Source organism: Musca vetustissima, unplaced genomic scaffold, assembly GCF_032173495.1.
Source record: "Musca vetustissima isolate MV318-11 ecotype Yass unplaced genomic scaffold, APGP_CSIRO_Mvet_v1 utg94884, whole genome shotgun sequence".
NCBI lineage: Eukaryota > Metazoa > Arthropoda > Insecta > Diptera > Muscidae > Musca > Musca vetustissima.
The window spans coordinates 95,059-114,402 of NW_026874481.1; the positions used below are offsets into that span (position 1 = coordinate 95,059).

Sequence of the window (19,344 nt, forward strand, 5' to 3'; positions counted from 1 at the left end):
GGATATTTATACCATCAGCCTCATCGAAATATTGGTTCTAGATCCCATGTTTCCTTGGACCAAATCCGTTTAAGCAATGTTGGATTTCATCCAAACTTTGCCGAACCGAACTGCAGCAAAATATTTTGGAAAACGCGCTCAAGAACCTCAAAATCCTGAAAATTGGGGATAACCTTATATGGGGGTATCCAAAAAAAAATTGACACCCAATTTTTTTTGTGAAGACATATGGTACCTATTACGAACTCAAAATATTTATATATATATTTTTTTTTTTTTTTTTGTGAAAAAAATCAAGTACCCAATAAGAACCCTATGTATCAAATTTCAGCGAATTCGGTTGAAAAACGCGCTCAAGAACCCTAAAATACCGAAAAATTGGGGGGTGCCCTTATATGGGACCTATATTCATAATATTTTGTGGAGAGATTTGGTACCTATTAAGAACTCAAAATACTAAATAACAGCCAATTCGGTGAAAAAATACGATCAAAAAACCCAAAATACTGTAAATTAGGGGTACAGTTATTTATATTTTTTGAGGGGAAATTTAGTACCCAATGTATCAAATTTCAGCGAATTCGGTTGAAACCGTGCTCAAGAACCTCAAAATACCAAAAACTGGGAGGTACAAAAGACAACCCTATGCAAATTTTCAGCACCCCATCTCAATTCCTTGAGAAGATAGCGTGATTACAACAGACGGACGGACATGGCTAGATCGTCTTAGAATTTTACCCTGATCAAGAATATACATATATACTTTATAGGGTCGGAAATGAATATTTCGATGAGTTACAAGCGGAATGACAAAATTAATATACCCTCCAGACTATGGTGGAGGGTATAAAAAGCCTCTATAAAAAATTATTTAAAAATCGTCATTTATTTCATACGATGGTCCTCTAGAAAGTACTTTAAAAAATTCAGTTTGATAAAAAAAAAATATATATATATATATATATAAATATATTATATATAGATCAAAATATATTATTTAGCGTTTTTTTGGTATTTCGGGTATTTCCTGGTGGAACATTTTTAAACTCTTGGAGTGTATACGACATTCTCGAATAATTGTTTATACTGTTTAAATTTATAAATATAATATTTCTCTTTTCTTCTTTAAGAAAAATAAACAATTTATTGTTTTTACATAACTGAAAATATAACAGTAAATATTAAATAATACCCAAAATTATGAAGCAATTTCGAAAATGGCATTACATTACACAAATAACGGAAATAATAATAAACTAGTATTGGAATTACATATTTCCATTCTCGCTTACTAAGTATTATTAATTACACCGAGTACAAAACCCCAACAAATTAGCAATGTTTATAAATCGCTGGCAATAATTCAATAGCAAAAATCCCAGCAAAGGAATAAAAATTAAGGAAAGCTGCTCGTAAATCTCTTAAATGGGGCCAGTTGGTAAAAGTCATAAACATTTTTAGAGGAAAAAAACTACACGAGGGGAAATATGACAAAAACATATGCTTTGCTTTTGTTCAACGCCAAAGGGAACAACCAACCAAGCGCTCAACCAGTCATTCATTCAATCAAACTACCAACAACCAACCAACATCAAACCACCATTGAATGGTTGGTTATTTGCCTTCTGTCCATTTGTTCGGCTGATATAATTCCGAATGTGTTTGTTTGTTGTAATAGCCCATTTTTCGTTCTTTTGTTTTGTTGTGATATTTGTCGCATTGTTGTTGTTGTTTTCGTTTTTATACAGCGCAACAGATTTCCTAAATGGTTATAATCCACTCACTGATGCTACTGCTGCCACCACCACCATCACCAAAAATCCTCTCATTCATTCATGGAGTAGAAAATTTTGTTTTTTTTTTTCTGGATAGCTGGTAGATCGACCATAGAATGAATGGCTGTGCGACTGCGACACTTAACATCGTTTAGAAGTAAGAAAGGCACTAATCCGCAATTTAAATGTAACAACATGCACAACAACGTTTTGTTTTTTCCTTTTCGGAAGCTTCTATTCACCATTCGGATTGTCCTTTTTGTTGGCAAGTAAAAAGTGAACGAAGTATCCTTATCCCCATTTCAAGCTCAATGAATACAATTTTCGAAAACAAATTTCAGCAAAAATATTTTATGGGAATTATTTGTTGATGATTTACCGTCGGCTTTCTATGGAAAAACAATTTTTGGAATCATTTTTACCCTACACAATTATGTTATGAGGAAATTATAAGTTTATGTGGCCCCTAGAGGTTTTAATCCCACAAAATATTGGCCCTAGTCCATTCATCTTTCTCGACTAGCTAAGTCGATCGAATAATATATGTCCGTAATCAAATGTAAATGTCGTAGCTATGAACCAATAGCCGCATATAGGCTGCCCGAATGTTTCTCTGCGGTATTTTGGCCCATTCCCGGCGAAGCGCTTTCTTGAGGTGATCGACACTTTGGTATTTTTTAGTGTCAACCTTGCTTTCTCCAGACACAATAGTCCAACGGATTGGTATCCGGAGATTTTGGTGGCCATTGTGCGCTGGAAATGAAGCGAAGAACCTCATTTTGTAACCACTCTTGGTTCGCGCGTTCTGAGTGCGATGGTGCTGAGTCCTGTTGGAATGTCCAAGGTCTGCGGCATTCCACATTCCAGAATATTTTCACGATAATATTCGGCATTTATACTGATGTCCGGTCGATTAATACGAGTGGAGAGCCACTATCGGCTGTTATGGCGGCCCACACTATCACCATGACCGGCGCTTGTGTTCTGATGGCCAACCGAAGGGGTACATTTTCATCTGACCTATTTGGCAAGTAAACACGATAATTTTGTTTGTTTACAAACTGCGAATGTTTTCTTATCGGAGAAAACCATATTCGGCAGTTCACCACTTTCGGCCAAGCGAAGCAACTCTTTAGCTCTTTTGAGTCTATTTTCTTTCTGTTGTCGTGTAAGTTCTTGCACTTTTTGGAATTTCAATAGCTTTACCCCGAGCCCATCTTTCAATATTTGTCGAATGGAATATTGTGAAATGTTCAGCTCACGAGCCATTTTTCGGCCACTGCGACGGGGGTTTTGATCTATTGCTTTCTTACTTATCGAACCATTTCTGCTGTATATTGTGCTGTACCAAATTACATTTTTGGTACTAAGATTTGCCAGCCAATGAGAACGGAATTATAGCCAATTCGGCGGGCAAAAAGGGAACACATAGTCTTCAAAATACCGAATAAAAGCCGGTACCGTTATATAGGGGCTAGTGTAAAAATTAGGTCAATATTTATGTGTTTTAATAGGAAGATTTGCTACACAATTTGAATTCAAAATACCAAACTACAAACATTTCTATTGAAAAATGCGCCCATGCATTCGTGTTCAAAATAACGAAAATCGTAAAAAGTTGACCAATACTGATATGATTTGATAGGAATATGTGTCATCTAATGAAAATGCAACATATCAAATTACAATGTGCAAAACATGCCCAAAATACCCAAAATTTGGAGTAGTACGAGTAACGGACGGACATGCATAAATCAACATAGAATTTTATACTAAAATATATACGTTATTGGTTCTCCGGTGAATATTTCGAGGTGTTGCAAACGGAGTGACAAATTTAGACTCCACCTTATGGCGGAGGGCTTTTTGCAACATTTCTTTATTGAACAAAAACCCTTCTATTTAGACTTAGTGGGGAAGAAACGTTTTGGTAATGGTATATGCAGTAGTGGTCAAAACATATGCAACTGAAATTGACTATATGGAAATAGGTAGTAACCTTTTTATTTGAAATTAAAAAATGGGTCAACTTGGTATTTTTCAAGGTTTTAGTTTCAATTGAAATTGTAAGTGAAAATTTTCCCAGAAATTTTTTATTGATAAAATGGATAACAAGATATTAGCTGGGTCAAAACATATGCAACTCTGACAAATTAAAAAAATACCGTTAACTTAGGTGTCATAGTTTATATTTTTTCGCAAAGCTCAAATATTCTTGAGTGTTAAGAGATAATTTTTTTTAAATAAATATTTAATAAAAAAAATTGGAATGTACGGTCTCCAACAACCAAATAGAAATGACGAGCCATATGAATCCGGGTTAGGGTTAATAAAACGCTTTGTGGGCAATTAGAAAAATTCATTGTTGCCGATTATACGATTGGAATATCACTGCTAGAGATGTTTGAAGAATATAAAGAATATAATACCTGTGAAGAAGTATAAAGCCTACTTCTTGTGGCTTTGTTAAAAAAATTGGAAATATTGCCCATATACAGTAGTAGTCAAATGGTTTGACTACTACTGTATATGGACAATATTGCCAATTATTTTAACAAAGCTGAAGCCGAGGTTCACCCCTTTATAACTCAGAAATTAATTAAGTATATGAAAAAAGTGAATAGTTTTGGGTTAAATGATCTGTCGTTGCAAACTTTTCACGATATTGACCTCCAAACTTTATTTCGGTGGAAACTGTGTCTACTTTAATGTAAAAAAAATTTTAATGTTAATGTTTTTTAAGTTCTCTATCGATTTGCGACTAAGCAACTCATTTCACGGTCTTCGTGTCAAAGTAAAACTAGAAACCAAGGAAATGGGGACTACGTCTCTTATGTATCATTTTTCAAAACTGTATCTACCTTTAAATGATGCTGAAGCTCGATTTTTAGTGTTATTGCGGATTTAATTGAATTTTCCGTGGATCCTTTCCGTTTCAATAAATGACCTGATACGGATATTAAATTTTTGCGAAAACAGAACATTAAAGAGGGAGATGTCCCCAATTTGTCTTAAAAATAGTGTGAACTAAAAAATTGTAAATTGCAAACCAGAGGGCAACGAACTTTTGTTGTGATTTCTTTGATTTGATAAAGTATAATTGTTAAAGTACGATTAATACTCTTTTAAATTAATATAATTGAAATGCTCATGCCAATTCACGGTTGAAAACCCGGTTCAGAAAAAATTAAACGCTGATACTTTTTCCATCGTCTGCAGATTTGGGAATATATCAAAAATAAATGTCAAAATTTTACAAAATTGTGTTGTATTATTTTCTGGTTTCCTATATATTGTAAAGCTCAAATTGTATTATCGTATTTTTTATTTCACATATACTTATGTAATGTGTACAAAATTTTCCTGCTGGGTCGTTTTATAAAAATCTAAAATGTCATATCGATCTTGACACGATCATTACGATACAATGGAATTAGCTGAGTATTGTAGTTACCTTGTATAATTGTACCATGATTTCAGGATAGGTCCCATATAATGGTACATTCCATTATTCGATATTTTTTGCAAAGTAGTTTCATATTTTAGGTTGTCATTGGGTATTAAGTCTTACCAAAAATCCAAACATGTTCGATATCGATCTACGTTTTGATATAATCCCCATATAACGGCACCCCAATTTTCGATATTTTGACGATTTCAAATATGTTTTCAAACATCACGCTTCATGTTCAAGGTCCTAGACCAAATTTTCAATGTGAGTGTCTGTAGTTAGCAACAATTTGCCTCCATATAAATATTCAGAAAGGGTTTCAAAAAAACAGCGGAACCTAACGACTTTTTTACGTATTTTATTTTCTATATGATAAATCCCATCAAAAATAAATATCTAGAAATTATATTCAATTCTTAGTAATTAATTAATTATGGATTTATGGAACAATCACCTGATATATGGATGACTACAAGAAATTTAAGTGGAACAAAAAAGAGATTATGTGTAACAATGTATGGGTCGGTATTAATGTGGAATATCCAGTGACCTCCTCCCTCCCCAGATATAATATAATTCACACTATATACAATAGCAGCAACTGCTGCAGGGCTATCACATACATTATGTATGTAACCCTATACAATCATAAGAGTATATGTATGTACATATGGTATATATAAATATGTATGTCTATTGTATAAAATGCAGAAAAATCTTTGCAAAATTCTACTAAAATCACGTACGAACTATTTTTATCAATGAAAATGTAAGACTTGTTGCTTGTTTGGTTTTTTTTTTTTTTTTTTTTTTTTGAGAACGAAAAATTCCCCAGAATAAGAGCCGAGTTAGAGAAAAAATACAACAACAGTAAAAGTAACAACAATAAAAATCAACAGCTATTATGAAAGTAACGAAAAATTCTGCCAAACTATGTATCCTCGTATATGGGCTAAAAATGTGATGAAGAGCAACAAAAAAACAACAACAAAGAAGAGGATAAAATCAATAGGAGGGATATTAAATTCCCTAGAAGGATATGTGATTCTTTTAGCATATTTACATAAATCGCTTCCTTTGGCATACTTCCGCCTTGCGCTTTAACTATTTCCTTTTGTTTCGTTTCTATGTATACAATCCAATCGGTTCGGCATGTATATATAGATGTATACGCTACTATGTAGTACAAGTACCGACAACATTCATTGTCCTTAAAAAGTTAATCTCCTGTGGTTAGTAAACGTGTGTTTGAACAATAACCTGTTGGTCGAGTAACCACTACCACCTGTGATGATTTAATTCTTTTTTGGGCCAACAACAAGACGCCTCTCTAATAAGGACCAAACCCTGATAGTATTGGTCATTCAGGCCAAGTAATTACAACAACAACAATTGTGTTTATGAATGAATTCTCTCAGTCTTCAATGAGAGGGAGAGAAGAAGAAGTAAAAACCCAGGAAGATTTGTCACCTAAAAAACAACAAAACACAAGAGATTACCAAATTAGATTGGAGTATAAGTCAAATATTGTGTTGACAAACATGGTCCAAACAGGTAGCCCGAACTAGCAAAGATCAATATGGTGACAAAGTAAATATGTACGAATGCATGTACGGTGGCAGGTAGAAATCCACCATGCACACTCGGAAAATAAATTAGCCATACTTGTTAGCAATTCCATCAGCAGCATACTGGGCCAATAGCAAGGTAGCATTTTTAACCAACTATTTAACAGGTATGTGAAAATTTTCGCACATTTTTGTTTGTTGTTATTTTAAGGAAACGAACAACAACAACAAACAGGATGAATAGGAAGGAAGAAGGAAGTTGTTGCACATTGACCGACCGGTAATGGCGAAAGAGAGAGGGAAGAACCAACGCGTACACCATCATCGAATGTGTAACGGTGCGCAAAAATTGATAAGAAATTCGTTAAATTTTAAAACTAACGTGACGTACGTGTTTAAAATCAGTCTTAGACAGGTGATCATTGAGTAAAGATCACGTTCTTGTAAGGATTTAAAAAAATATCACACACACATATTTTTTCACAATACTTGTGGGAAAAATCGGAATAAGTAGAAAGTTTTAGTGAAGTGTCTTGAAAGGAAGAAGGAAGTAAAAACACAAACAGTAAAGATGACCTATAAACGCAGAGAAATGCGTAATTGCAATCAGGATAAACTGGGTAAATAGCAGAACACGTAATTAGAACAAATGGATTATAAACAATTTTATCAGAAATTATTTTAAGTATACAAATTTAACAGAATATAATTCGCCTGATAAATATTCATAAAAAATATTTTATTTGAAAATTTTTCTATACAAAAATTAAGAAAATTATTTTATAGAAACAATTTTTATTGATAATTACATATCCGCAATATATTCATTATCGACAACATTTTGAAAATAATTTAACCGGAATATTTTCTTTACGAAAATATTTTATCCGCATCATTTACTCTATGAAAATAATTTATCCGCAACATTTTCTATATGAAAACAATTTATCCGGAACTTTTTCTATAAGAAAAAAATTATCCGCAACATTTTCTTTAAGGAAATATTTTATCCGCAACACTTTCTTCGAGGAAATATTTTTTCCGCTGTATTTTCTTCGACGAAATATTTTATCTGCAACATTTTCTATACGAAAATAAGTTATCCGCAACATTTTCTATAAGAAAATATTTTATCCACAATATTTTATTTAAGGAAATGTTTTATCCGCAACATTTTATTTAACTAAACATTTTTGCGCAACATTTTCTATTAAAAAACAGTTTATCCGCAACATTTTCTCTACGAACATATTTTATCCGCAATAGTTTCTCTATGAAAATATTTTATCCGCAATATTTTCTCTATGGAAATATTTTATCCGCAACATTTTCTCTATGAAAATATTTTATCCGCAATATTTTCTCTATGAAAATGTTTTATCCGCAATATTTTCTCTATGAAAATATTTTATCCGCAATATTTTCTCTATGAAAATATTTTATCCGCAATATTTTCTCCATGAAAATATTTTATCCGCAACATTTTCTCCATGAAAATATTTTATCCACAATATTTTCTCTATGAAAATATTTTATCCCCAATATTTTCTCTATGTGAATAATTTATCCGCAATATTTTCTCTATGAAAATATTTTATCCGCAATATTTTCTCTATGAAAATATTTTATCCGCAATATTTTCTCTATGAAAATATTTTATCCGCAATATTTTCTCTATGGAAATATTTTATCCGCAACATTTTCTCTATGAAAATATTTTATCCGCAATATTTTCTCTATGAAAATGTTTTATCCGCAATATTTTCTCTATGAAAATGTTTTATCCGCAATATTTTCTCTATGAAAATAATTTATCCGCAACATTTTCTCCATGAAATATTTTATCCGCAATATTTTCTCTATGAAAATATTTTATCCGCAATATTTTCTCTATGGAAATATTTTATCCGCAACATTCTCTCTATGTGAATAATTTATCCGCAATATTTTCTTTACGAAAATATTTTATCTACGAAAATATTTTATCCGTATCATTTTTCCATACGAAAATCTCTTAACTGTCATATTTTAACATTACATATTTTATCCGTAATATCTTCCATCGACAAATTTTGTATCCGCAGCAATTTCCATATAATTTTTTATCCGCATAAAATTTGGTATCTGTAACATATTCTATAAGAAATTTGTTTATACGCAACAATTTACCAATTTTCCGAATTTTTTCAACAAATTATTTATCCGTTATTTTCTATCCAAAAAAATATCTGCAACATTTTTTGTAAGAAATATTTCATCCGAAAAACTGTTTATGCAATAAAAAAATATATACCCTGGATCATTTCTATACGAAAATCGATTATCCGCAACATCATCCACACGAACATATTTTATCCGTAACATTTTTTATAGTCAAAAATTTTCCCTATACAAATATTTTATCCACGCCTATAAAAAGAAGTTTATCTTTATTTTATCCTCAACATTTGTCTCCCCTAAACAATTTTTTATCCCAAATCTCAATTTTTATATATTTTTTTAATTACTAAATCCATTATTTTCTATTCCTCTAGGTTTAGCCAAAACCTGTGCCATGAAGGAAAAAAGTAAAAATGCTGCCCGCACCCGGCGTGAAAAGGAAAATGCTGAATTTTTCGAATTGGCCAAATTATTACCGCTACCAAGTGCAATTACATCACAATTGGACAAAGCCTCCATAATACGCTTGACCACCTCATATTTGAAAATGCGACAAGTTTTTCCCGAAGGTAAGTGTACTAGTGACATAAATAATCCCTCTCTCAGGACTTTATTTCGGGGGGAGGGAGATTCAATAATTCCTTAACAATTAGAACATGTTTTTTGCGTGTCTTTGGAATTGATTTTTTTTGTGTCACGCGACTAAACTCGTGTCCGTTTTTTTTTGCGTTTCACTCTCATTATTCACCTCTGAAAGTCACACAGACATCCGCACACACCAAAAGTCCTGCGGCTATGTCAAAGGACCAAAATAACAAAACACTCATACGGGGTTAACAGGGGTATTTTTGTGTCAGCACCGCGGAAGTGTAGTGATCACATAACCAACCGTAACACGTTGCTTTCGATTTTCAAAATTGTGGTGTTGTTTATACACAGCAGGACATTTGTTGATTGCGAAAATATTTTTAATGTGGGACACGCAAAAACAAAAAAATAGCATACGTTTTCATTCATTTATGAAAGATTTGTGTGAAATTGGGCGTAAATGTTGTCCTTTGATTTGTTTTTTGTTGTTCATGGCATTCTTTTCTAATTGGAATGTTTAGCAAATATTATATATGGGCGAACAATGAGCGGTGTGGAATATAATAGGAGGACAGCTTTTTTGAAAAAAAATCTCTTACCATATATTTTTTGTTCTAATTAGGGAAAATAATTTTGGTTTTACTGGGACTTCGTTTATCCTTTACAATTTCTAAGCATAAATATTTTATCCGCATTATTTTTATATGAAAATTGTATATCCGCAACATATTCTATACGATTTGTTTATCCATATCATGTTCCATATGAAAATTGTTTATCCGAAACATTTTCTACAGAAAAATTTTTTTATCCGCAGCATTTTTTATTTTAAATTGTTTTATCCACAACATTTTCTATGCAGAAATATACTATTCGCAACATTGTCTATAGTGTATCGTGTTATTCGCAACATTGTTTATAATTAAATTTTGTATCGGCAACATGGTTTTGAAGATTTTTCATACGTAGCAATTGGGTAGGAAACAAATTTTTCTATAAAAAAATATTTCTGCTGCAACATTTTCTCTTCTAAAAGTATTCGCAGCATATCTTCCTTAAAAATTTCTATAAAAAAATGTTGACTGCAACATGTTGATGTGGCATTGTTTATTGCTCAACATTTTCCCACGACATTTTCTATTCTAGCTGTTCTCTACATAATTTGTTCCGATTTATGTTTGCTACAAATCTTCATCCTCTCCCATGCTTCTCAAGGGAATATGCTTTCTTGATATGGCGTTTTATTTGCAACATTTTCTATACTTCAATTTGTATCTGCAACATGTTTATAGGGATTTTTTTGTCACAGAATTGTTATGAGAATTTTTTGTACCTAAAGCAATTTCTATAGAATAGTATTTTTTCTGTGAACATGTTTATAACAATATATAATTCGCCACATTTCCTCCGCAACATGTTTAAAAGGGTTTTTTATCCTCAACATGTTGATAAGAAACTTTTGTTGTGTTGCTCTACAGAACTAGCACATATGTTTCCCACAAATCTACCTCATCTTTTCTGGACCTTAGGGAAATATTCCTATTTTAGATGACGTTCTATTCGCACCATTTTCTCTATAAACATTTGAGCGCAATATTTTTACTGTTGATAGGAAATTATATAGCCCTTATATTGTCTTCCATACCTTTTCCATCTCGGAAACCTCTCCCCCTTACGTATAGATGTTCCCACAAATTCTCCCCCTCTTCCCTTACCCCTATGGAGAAATATACTCTTTTGAGGCCACCATACAATAACGAGGTTAAAATGCTGAGTTATCTTGTTGTTTTCTTTTTTCGTTCCGGAAAAAGTTGGGGTATAATAAGGTGGTAATAACCATCAGCATTGTCCTCAGCATCATCGTCATCATCATCATCATTACAACCATTGACATCCTCCCCCCAACATATTTCCAAAGGACTTTTGAATAGCAACGAGGGGAAAACAAAACATGACAAAGAAATTTGTCAGGACATTCTCGACAGGCATGTTATTCTAATTATTTGAATACAATACAGGAAGGTAACATATACTTCGAAAGCTTGGCAGACTGTCGGACAGACAGCCATATGGAAAGCCTGCAGGGTAGACACACACAGTTTGACTTCATATTAAAAACGGTTGTTTCCCACTTAAAACTTTCCAGTTTGATGTTGTTGGCTTCTCTGCTACCATGAAGTGGAAAGGATATGTTAGAGATCCCCTCTTCCGGCCATGCGGTGTAATGGTGTGGGAAAAAATCCTAATGGGTGGTGATGGTGTTGTTGACGAAACGACTGGGTATAATATGCAAAACAATGACTGCTGAACTGACTGCTGGTGGTGTTCTCCACACACAGTCGAACGCTGTGTGAATGACTTTAATTGTTGAAAATATTTTGATGACATCAAGTCGCTTCCCTATTAGACAATTCCCCCTTTCTTCCTGACTTCTTTTTTGTTTCCTTATAATAAAACCAATTTTGAATATATATTTTCTTCTCTCCTCTGTTTTTAGGTTTAGGCGAAGCTTGGGGTTCTTCACCTGCCATGCAACAAAGAGGTGCCACCATTAAAGAATTGGGTTCACATCTTCTGCAAACATTGGATGGATTCATTTTTGTTGTGGCGCCTGATGGCAAAATTATGTACATTTCGGAAACAGCCTCTGTTCATTTGGGCTTAAGTCAGGTAAGTGGTGCTCTAAGTCTGGCGAACACACAAACAAATTTATGTGCATAAATTTCTTCTGCGGAGCATAAAAAGGCCAGGACGGGCAACGAAAAAGCAACAGAGAGACATTTTCGATGCTTTGCCATTTTCTGTCTTTTTGTTGCTGTTTTCTTTTTGCTTTTCTTTTATGCATATATTTGCATAATAAGTTCTAAACTCAAATACAACAAAAAATACTAATTGTTGTTTTTTTTATTTCCATCTAGGTTGAATTGACTGGTAATTCAATTTTTGAATATATACACAATTATGATCAGGATGAAATGAATGCGATATTATCCCTACATCCTCACATGTATCACAATCCCGTAAGTATTTTTTTACATTTTTTTAATTTCTCAAACTAAGGTAGATTTGTTCTCTCTCTCTCTCTCTTTATTGCTCTCTATACTCTTTCAAAAAAAAAAAAAAAAAAATCCATAAAAAACAAATGTCCTCAGGATGCATTTATCAATTCTTTACACTTAACACAGACACATCCCGCCGCCACAATCGGTAGCCCCAATGGCACCACAGCGTATGGTGAACGTGGCTGCCACACCATCGAAATTGAAAAGCAATTTTTCCTGCGCATGAAATGTGTTTTGGCCAAACGTAATGCCGGCCTAACATCATCGGGTTATAAGGTAAATATTAATTTTATATTATTATTTCAGTTTCAGATTTTTAATTATTTATTTTGTGTGCTTGTTGTAGGTTATTCACTGTTCCGGTTATCTGAAAGCCCGCATATATCCCGACTGTGGCGATGGCAATGGTCCTCTAATACAAAATTTAGGCTTAGTTGCTGTCGGCCATTCATTACCCACCTCAGCGATTACGGAAATTAAATTACATCAAAATATGTTTATGTTTCGTGCGCATATGGATTTGAAATTAATCTTTTTAGATGCAAGGTAAGTTAGCTTGAACTGTGCTATTTTTTTATAAGATATGTTTTATCGGCAACATTTCCCTAAGAAAAGTTATTACCCGAAATTTTTATTTTTATTTATTTTCTCTACAAAAAAAAAATCATTTATATGAATATAAGACGTTCTGCAGGATATCTACAAACTGAACACCATTTACAGGTCTCAGACTTCATTTTAAAATTTGTATTTCTTCCGTCAATTCTTCTTCTAGAATTGTTTTCTCCCCCATTTCCCCATTACATCTCAATAACATTATATGGAAATTCAATTCAATACAAAAAAATCAATATCTAATTATTGACACTTTCGCTAAGACCACTTATTATCGAGCTAACGTTAGCCATTTCTGTTTGTTGTTGTTGCTGTTTTTTTTAAGAACAAAATTGCCCCTTCCCCAGAGAAATCTCCACTCCAGTTGTTATTAAGGGTGCTACAACTCCTCCTTCTCATTTAGCCAAAGACACACACAGACATATTCTCAAAACAACCCCATTTTATAACATCCATGCCACACTCCCATCCCCCACAACACAGCAACCAGACAAGGTACTCCAAAAAAAAAAAAAGTCACCACCTACTTGAGCAACAACAAAACACACACACACAAAAGCAAAATTCCATTCATTCCAGATTGAAAAAAAAAATCAAATACAAAACATTCTCCAAAAAACCAGAAGAAATCTGAAAGCCTATAAAAAATAGACACTGAGCTTGAAGAGTAGTTCTTCCTTGGGGAAGCGAAAAAACAACAACAAAAAGAATGGAAAACACAACAAACAAATCATTTGCCACTTAAATACAAAAGTATTGTTCGTCATTGTTGTCTACAACAACTTTGATTGTTGTTTCTTCATTCAGCTCAAGCAGCCAGCCAACCAGTCATCATCCATCCATATTCCTTTTGTGATTCATTCATGTTTCACATTGTCTTTCTAACAAAACAAAGGATGATAGAATACAAATAATAAAAAATCCTGCACACACACTCAACAAAAATAAAGGAAGGAAGGATGAATAAAGAAAGGATATTGAGATGCACCAATTACCCTTGTGGTGTTAATTCAACAAAAAAAACATATTGTCCTTATAAATAGAATGCTGAGTACCCAAGCCCACTTAGTCCGTTGATTCATTCATAAGGGTTGTTTTTATTTATAGATTTTAAAGCTTTATGGAAAATATTGTTATTATTATTTTTATTAATTCTTTTAATAAGCTTCCACATCCATTTAAATTTAATTTTAACTCTCCCCCTCTTCTTCTTTGTCTATTTGCAGAGTATCCCAGCTAACTGGCTATGAACCACAAGAACTCATTGAGAAGACTCTGTATCAGTATATACATGTACAGGATATACTGCCCATGCGTGTTTCACATCAAATACGTAAGTTTCTGACACACGAAATGCACTAACACAACAACAACAGACAGACACACACCCACCAAACCAACTCATCCAAGTAATGGGGATTTTATCCTTTGTTATTTTTTGTACTTCTGTCATTCTGATTTTTTGTTATTTTATCAATCGTCCGTCCGTTCATTATTTATTTAATTCATGTTGTTTATATTTTGCATGGGGTTTTGTAAAAATATTAACCCGAACCTCAACTGTAAAAATCTGATCTTAATGCATTTAATCCTTTGCTAAATAGAGGGGTGTGTGCCCGGTGCTCGTGTTGTTGTTATTTTTTTGAATTGAATAATAAATCTCATTGTTGTTGTTTTTACTATTTCTTTACAGTTTTATATAAAGGACAAGTTACCACCAAATATTATCGTTTCCTAACAAAAGGTGGCGGCTGGGTTTGGGTACAATCCTATGCCACATTGGTGCATAATAGCCGTTCGTCGCGTCAAGTTTGCATTGTTAGTGTAAATTATGTTTTAAGGTAATTATTTCAATTTGGTTTAAATAAACTATATTACAATTTTGAATTAAAAAAAATATTTATTCCCATTGACCCTTTTTATTTACTCACAATTTGTTTCCCTTCTTCTCTTTCCTGCAGTGAACAAGAGGCCAAAGACTTAGTACTCAATGAAATACAAACGGGTGTTATTAAAAGTGAACCGATCTCAACACCAGCACCGATACCCACACCAGCATTACATGCCAGTCATGCGGCCGCTGTTGCCAATGTGCCACATCCAGTGGCGGCCATTAACAACAACAATAATAACAACAACAGTAACAGCAAAAATGGCCTGTTGAGACACACACCCAGTCTGCCTAGCCTGACAACAGCAAGTGTTTTGAGTACAAGTCCCAAAATGGAAACATGTTTTGAGGCAGCTGCTGCTACTGGTGGCGGTGCTGGTGGTGGTGGTTCATTGGGACATTTGCCAACGGCTGTAACTCCTGTCTTAAGTACAAATACCAATTCAAGTTCAAGTAGCAGTAATGTGAACAATAGCAGCAGTGCCACCAACAACAACTTTTTACAACAACAACAACAATTAAATGGTCACACGGAAATACCTTTACATGGTTTGCAAGATCCTCAGCAACAGCAGCAGCAACACCAACATCATCATCACAATCACCACCAGCAACATGATCACGATCATCATCACTTACATATGCATGGCACACATATGCCGGATCTCATGGATGTTCATCATCATGAATCGCATGGCCTCAGTTACACCTCATTGTATCCCGTCAATGACTCGATTGTGAGTTCAAGCAGTTCATTGGGGCCACATGATATGATACATCAATATCCGGAAACCACCGCCACCACTAATAACACCAACGCCATTGCTGCCTCTAATTTATATTACAATAACAACAACAACAATAATTATTATTATGATGCCACCGTTGATGTCTCGGCCCAAACGCTGATAAGACCATTTTCCGCCAACTCGAATAGTTGTTCGAGCAGTTCGGAAAGTGAACGACAATTATCGACGGGTAATGGCTCCATTGTTAATGGAACCTCACCACAAACCACCTATAGTGATCTCAGTCATAGTTATGAATTAAACTATTTTTCGGACAGTAGTTCACATAATCATCAGCACCACCAACAGCAGCATCAGCATCATTTACCTCATAGCAACACCTTAACCGAGTTGACTTCACCACAACACCACCATCAAGGTTCTATACATTTGACACAATTGGAGGGTATACAACAACAGCAGCAGCAACAACATCATCATCAGCAACAACTCCACCATCAGCAGCACCATCATCATCCGCCGCAGCATCAGCAATCACATTTAACCCTACCACCCATGGAAGTGGTACATCACAATGCAACCGCCGATCAACAACAATCCCAAACAAATCATCACATAGTTGCCAATAGTTTTAGTGAAACCTTTAAAAATGTCAATGCAACCCACTATACCAGTGTCATAGTGGAACCCCAGCATTATATAAATAATGAGTTTGTACATTAACCTTTAAAGATTTTAACGCAAGATGATAAAATCTTTCAAAGCCACCGTTACAAAACTGCAGCCGGTTGATGGCTCTCTAGGTAGGAAGGATACCATGTAAGAAGGTCATAAAAGGGGAATCACAATGGAATTGGCATTACCAAAGCATTAATATGTCTCCATATGACCTCCATACCTTCAGCTGGAGTGCAGCAGGAGGGTCGCAGCATATCGGCTGCCACAAAGCTGTTGCAATGAATTTTTCTACTAAATCAAAAAAGGAAAGAAACAAATTGTAATAAAAGCAAAAAAGCGTTAAAGCTTAATATTATTATTTTAATGGCTGAGCCATAAAAACAATTTACAATTTTATATATACATATATACTACTTTTATTTATAACTTTATATATCATACCTATTTTATTCGTACATACATATATTTTGTTCTCAAATGTTTTTCTATGTGGCAATTTTTCTTATTATTAATTATTTTATAATCTTTAATATTTATTTTTTTTTTCAAATAGAAGGTGAACAATGCTGTTAATAATAATGTCATTGCCCACACAAAACAGATGATGCAGCATTGCCATCATTAAACGAAGTTTTCATTAATGAAGTCGCAATGATGTCATGGCAACACACAATGACACACGGCAAAATATAGACACCATCATTATTTAAATAAATCACTTTATACTTTATTTAATTATTGTTATTTTTTATTCTACTTTTTAAATTCTATTCAATTTTCGTTAAGTAATATTTTATTAAACAAACAATGTTTATTTTTATATATAAATATTCGTTTTTAATAAATTTGTATATACCATAGATATTTATTAAGTGTGTATGCCTAATATATTATATTTATAAATATTATTATTAAAATCGAATAATAATAAAAATAATAATTATATATACATATAAATATAAACAAATTTAATATTTAGTAAAATTATATACATACATTATACAGTATATATACGAAGAAATTAATGAAAACAACAATAATAACACCCAGCTCTATTTGTATTTATATAATTGTAATTTTTTCTATATAAACACGAAACAAGAAACAAATTTAATGAAAGGAGAAACAAAACAACAACAACAAAATATAAATAAAAAATAATAAAGTGATAATTTAACAAAAACAGGTTTTTATGATTGTAATTATTTGGTCATTTGAAATTTATTGAAAACAAGTACAAAAATAACATAAATCAGTCGAAAAGTTTATATTGAGACTATGTTACTGTGTTATATGGTAATAATTTGTTTATTCCAAATTACAGACACTCAGGATGTAAAACTGCGGTAAAAACTTTAACATACCGAAAATTAAACGGGGCTGTTTTAAAACATTAACCTACGTTGAATAATTTCTGGAGGGACTTTTTTTATTCACCAGGCATCCGATATGCAAATTATAGCCACTTCGATGAGAAAATTCGTGTTAATACCGAAAATGGAATATTAATGTGGGAATGATATAGACGAAGTGCCAAATTGCAGATAATGTGGTTAAACATCATATATATATTAACAATTACCCACTACAATGTCGAAACATGACCCTATATTGACCATTTTCTGTATATGTGTATGTCAGCCTTCAAGAACCCGTTACATCGCTAGGATAATGCGACTTAAAGCCCTCAATACACCGAAAATTAAAAAAAAAAAACAGTAAAAAAGTAGTAAAGTCGGACTGGGCCGATTATATGATACCCTTCACCACTTTGGGCATATTATACATATGTATCCCAACAGAAGTCGCCTTTTAGAAGGAACATTGACATGAAATTGAACGAACTTAAATATGTGATTTTTATCTATATCTAAACCGACTAACATCAATCCCTAAACATGTCATTTTGCAATTTTCTAAATCGATTTAAAGCAAACTTGACACAAGCTATTCGGTCTGCTGCACTGTTTAAAATTTAATCGAATTAATTAGGGGGCTTTGGTGCAGCATTTACATAAAATGGGACGAAAATATATATGGGAGTTATATCTAAATCTGAACCGGTGAAACTATATATGGGAGCATGGTATAATAATAGAAGGTAACAGCAAGTGTTGTTGTACAACAAACGATACAACAACCACATGGAAATTTGTTTTTGTAAGTTATACTAGAGTCAAAGTCATTTGACAGGAATATGAAAACAAACAAATAAATTATATTTATTTTGAAAATAAAATATTTTTGAATCTATAATATAAAATTTGAAAAACATGAATGAAAATCTATCTAATTTATATTTTTATCGCTTCCACATCATTCATATAAATGAGCTATTGCCTCTTATATATGTAACACATATGAAAATGCAGCGAATTGCGAGTTATTCAATGAAGAAAGATTTGCTTCCTAAAACTTTCCCAACAGGCAGTTTGAGTAAAATGAATACGGGAGGACATTTAATAAAGAACAATTTCGAATTGTATGCGTTCCCAATTTTCCTGTTGGGTGATTTTTAAAAATATAATTTGTCAAATTCATATTGACACTAGTATTACGTTGGAATCAAATCAGCTGGGACTTGCTGCTACCTTTTATAATTGTACCATGATATGGGAGCTATATGTAAATCTGAACCGATTTTAACGAAACTTAGCACATGTTATTCTAGACTTAATTGAGTACGCTATGCCGAAATTAGTGCAAATCGAATGATTTTCAGGGACTTTGGTGCTTCATTTTCCTAAAATCGGGCGAAACTATACATTGGGGACTATATCTAGATCTGCACCGATTTCCACGAAACT

At 33.1% G+C, this 19,344-nt stretch overlaps 1 protein-coding gene across 1 annotated transcript; it reads left to right on the forward strand.

Moving 5' to 3' along the window:
* The first annotated feature begins 7,367 nt into the window (after nt 1-7,367).
* Nucleotides 7,368-16,582, forward strand: LOC133333980 (protein single-minded). Its single transcript, XM_061542291.1, has 9 exons — nt 7,368-7,414; nt 9,329-9,523; nt 12,040-12,212; nt 12,461-12,562; nt 12,695-12,880; nt 12,951-13,150; nt 14,446-14,552; nt 14,913-15,060; nt 15,181-16,582. The coding sequence occupies exons 1-9, from the start codon at nt 7,387-7,389 to the stop codon at nt 16,580-16,582; spliced, it is 2,541 nt and encodes an 846-aa protein (XP_061398275.1). The 5' UTR covers nt 7,368-7,386.
* The last annotated feature ends 2,762 nt before the right edge of the window (nt 16,583-19,344 follow it).

What these genes read in the sequence shown, in the direction of transcription:
- LOC133333980 (XM_061542291.1), top strand. Translation starts at nt 7,387, where the DNA reads ATGCGTAATTGCAATCAGGATAAACTGG. An exon ending in TAACATCATCGGGTTATAAG is followed by an intron (nt 12,881 to 12,950) that starts GTAAATATTAAT and finishes TGCTTGTTGTAG; the next exon opens with GTTATTCACTGTTCCGGTTA. An exon ending in GCGTGTTTCACATCAAATAC is followed by an intron (nt 14,553 to 14,912) that starts GTAAGTTTCTGA and finishes ATTTCTTTACAG; the next exon opens with TTTTATATAAAGGACAAGTT.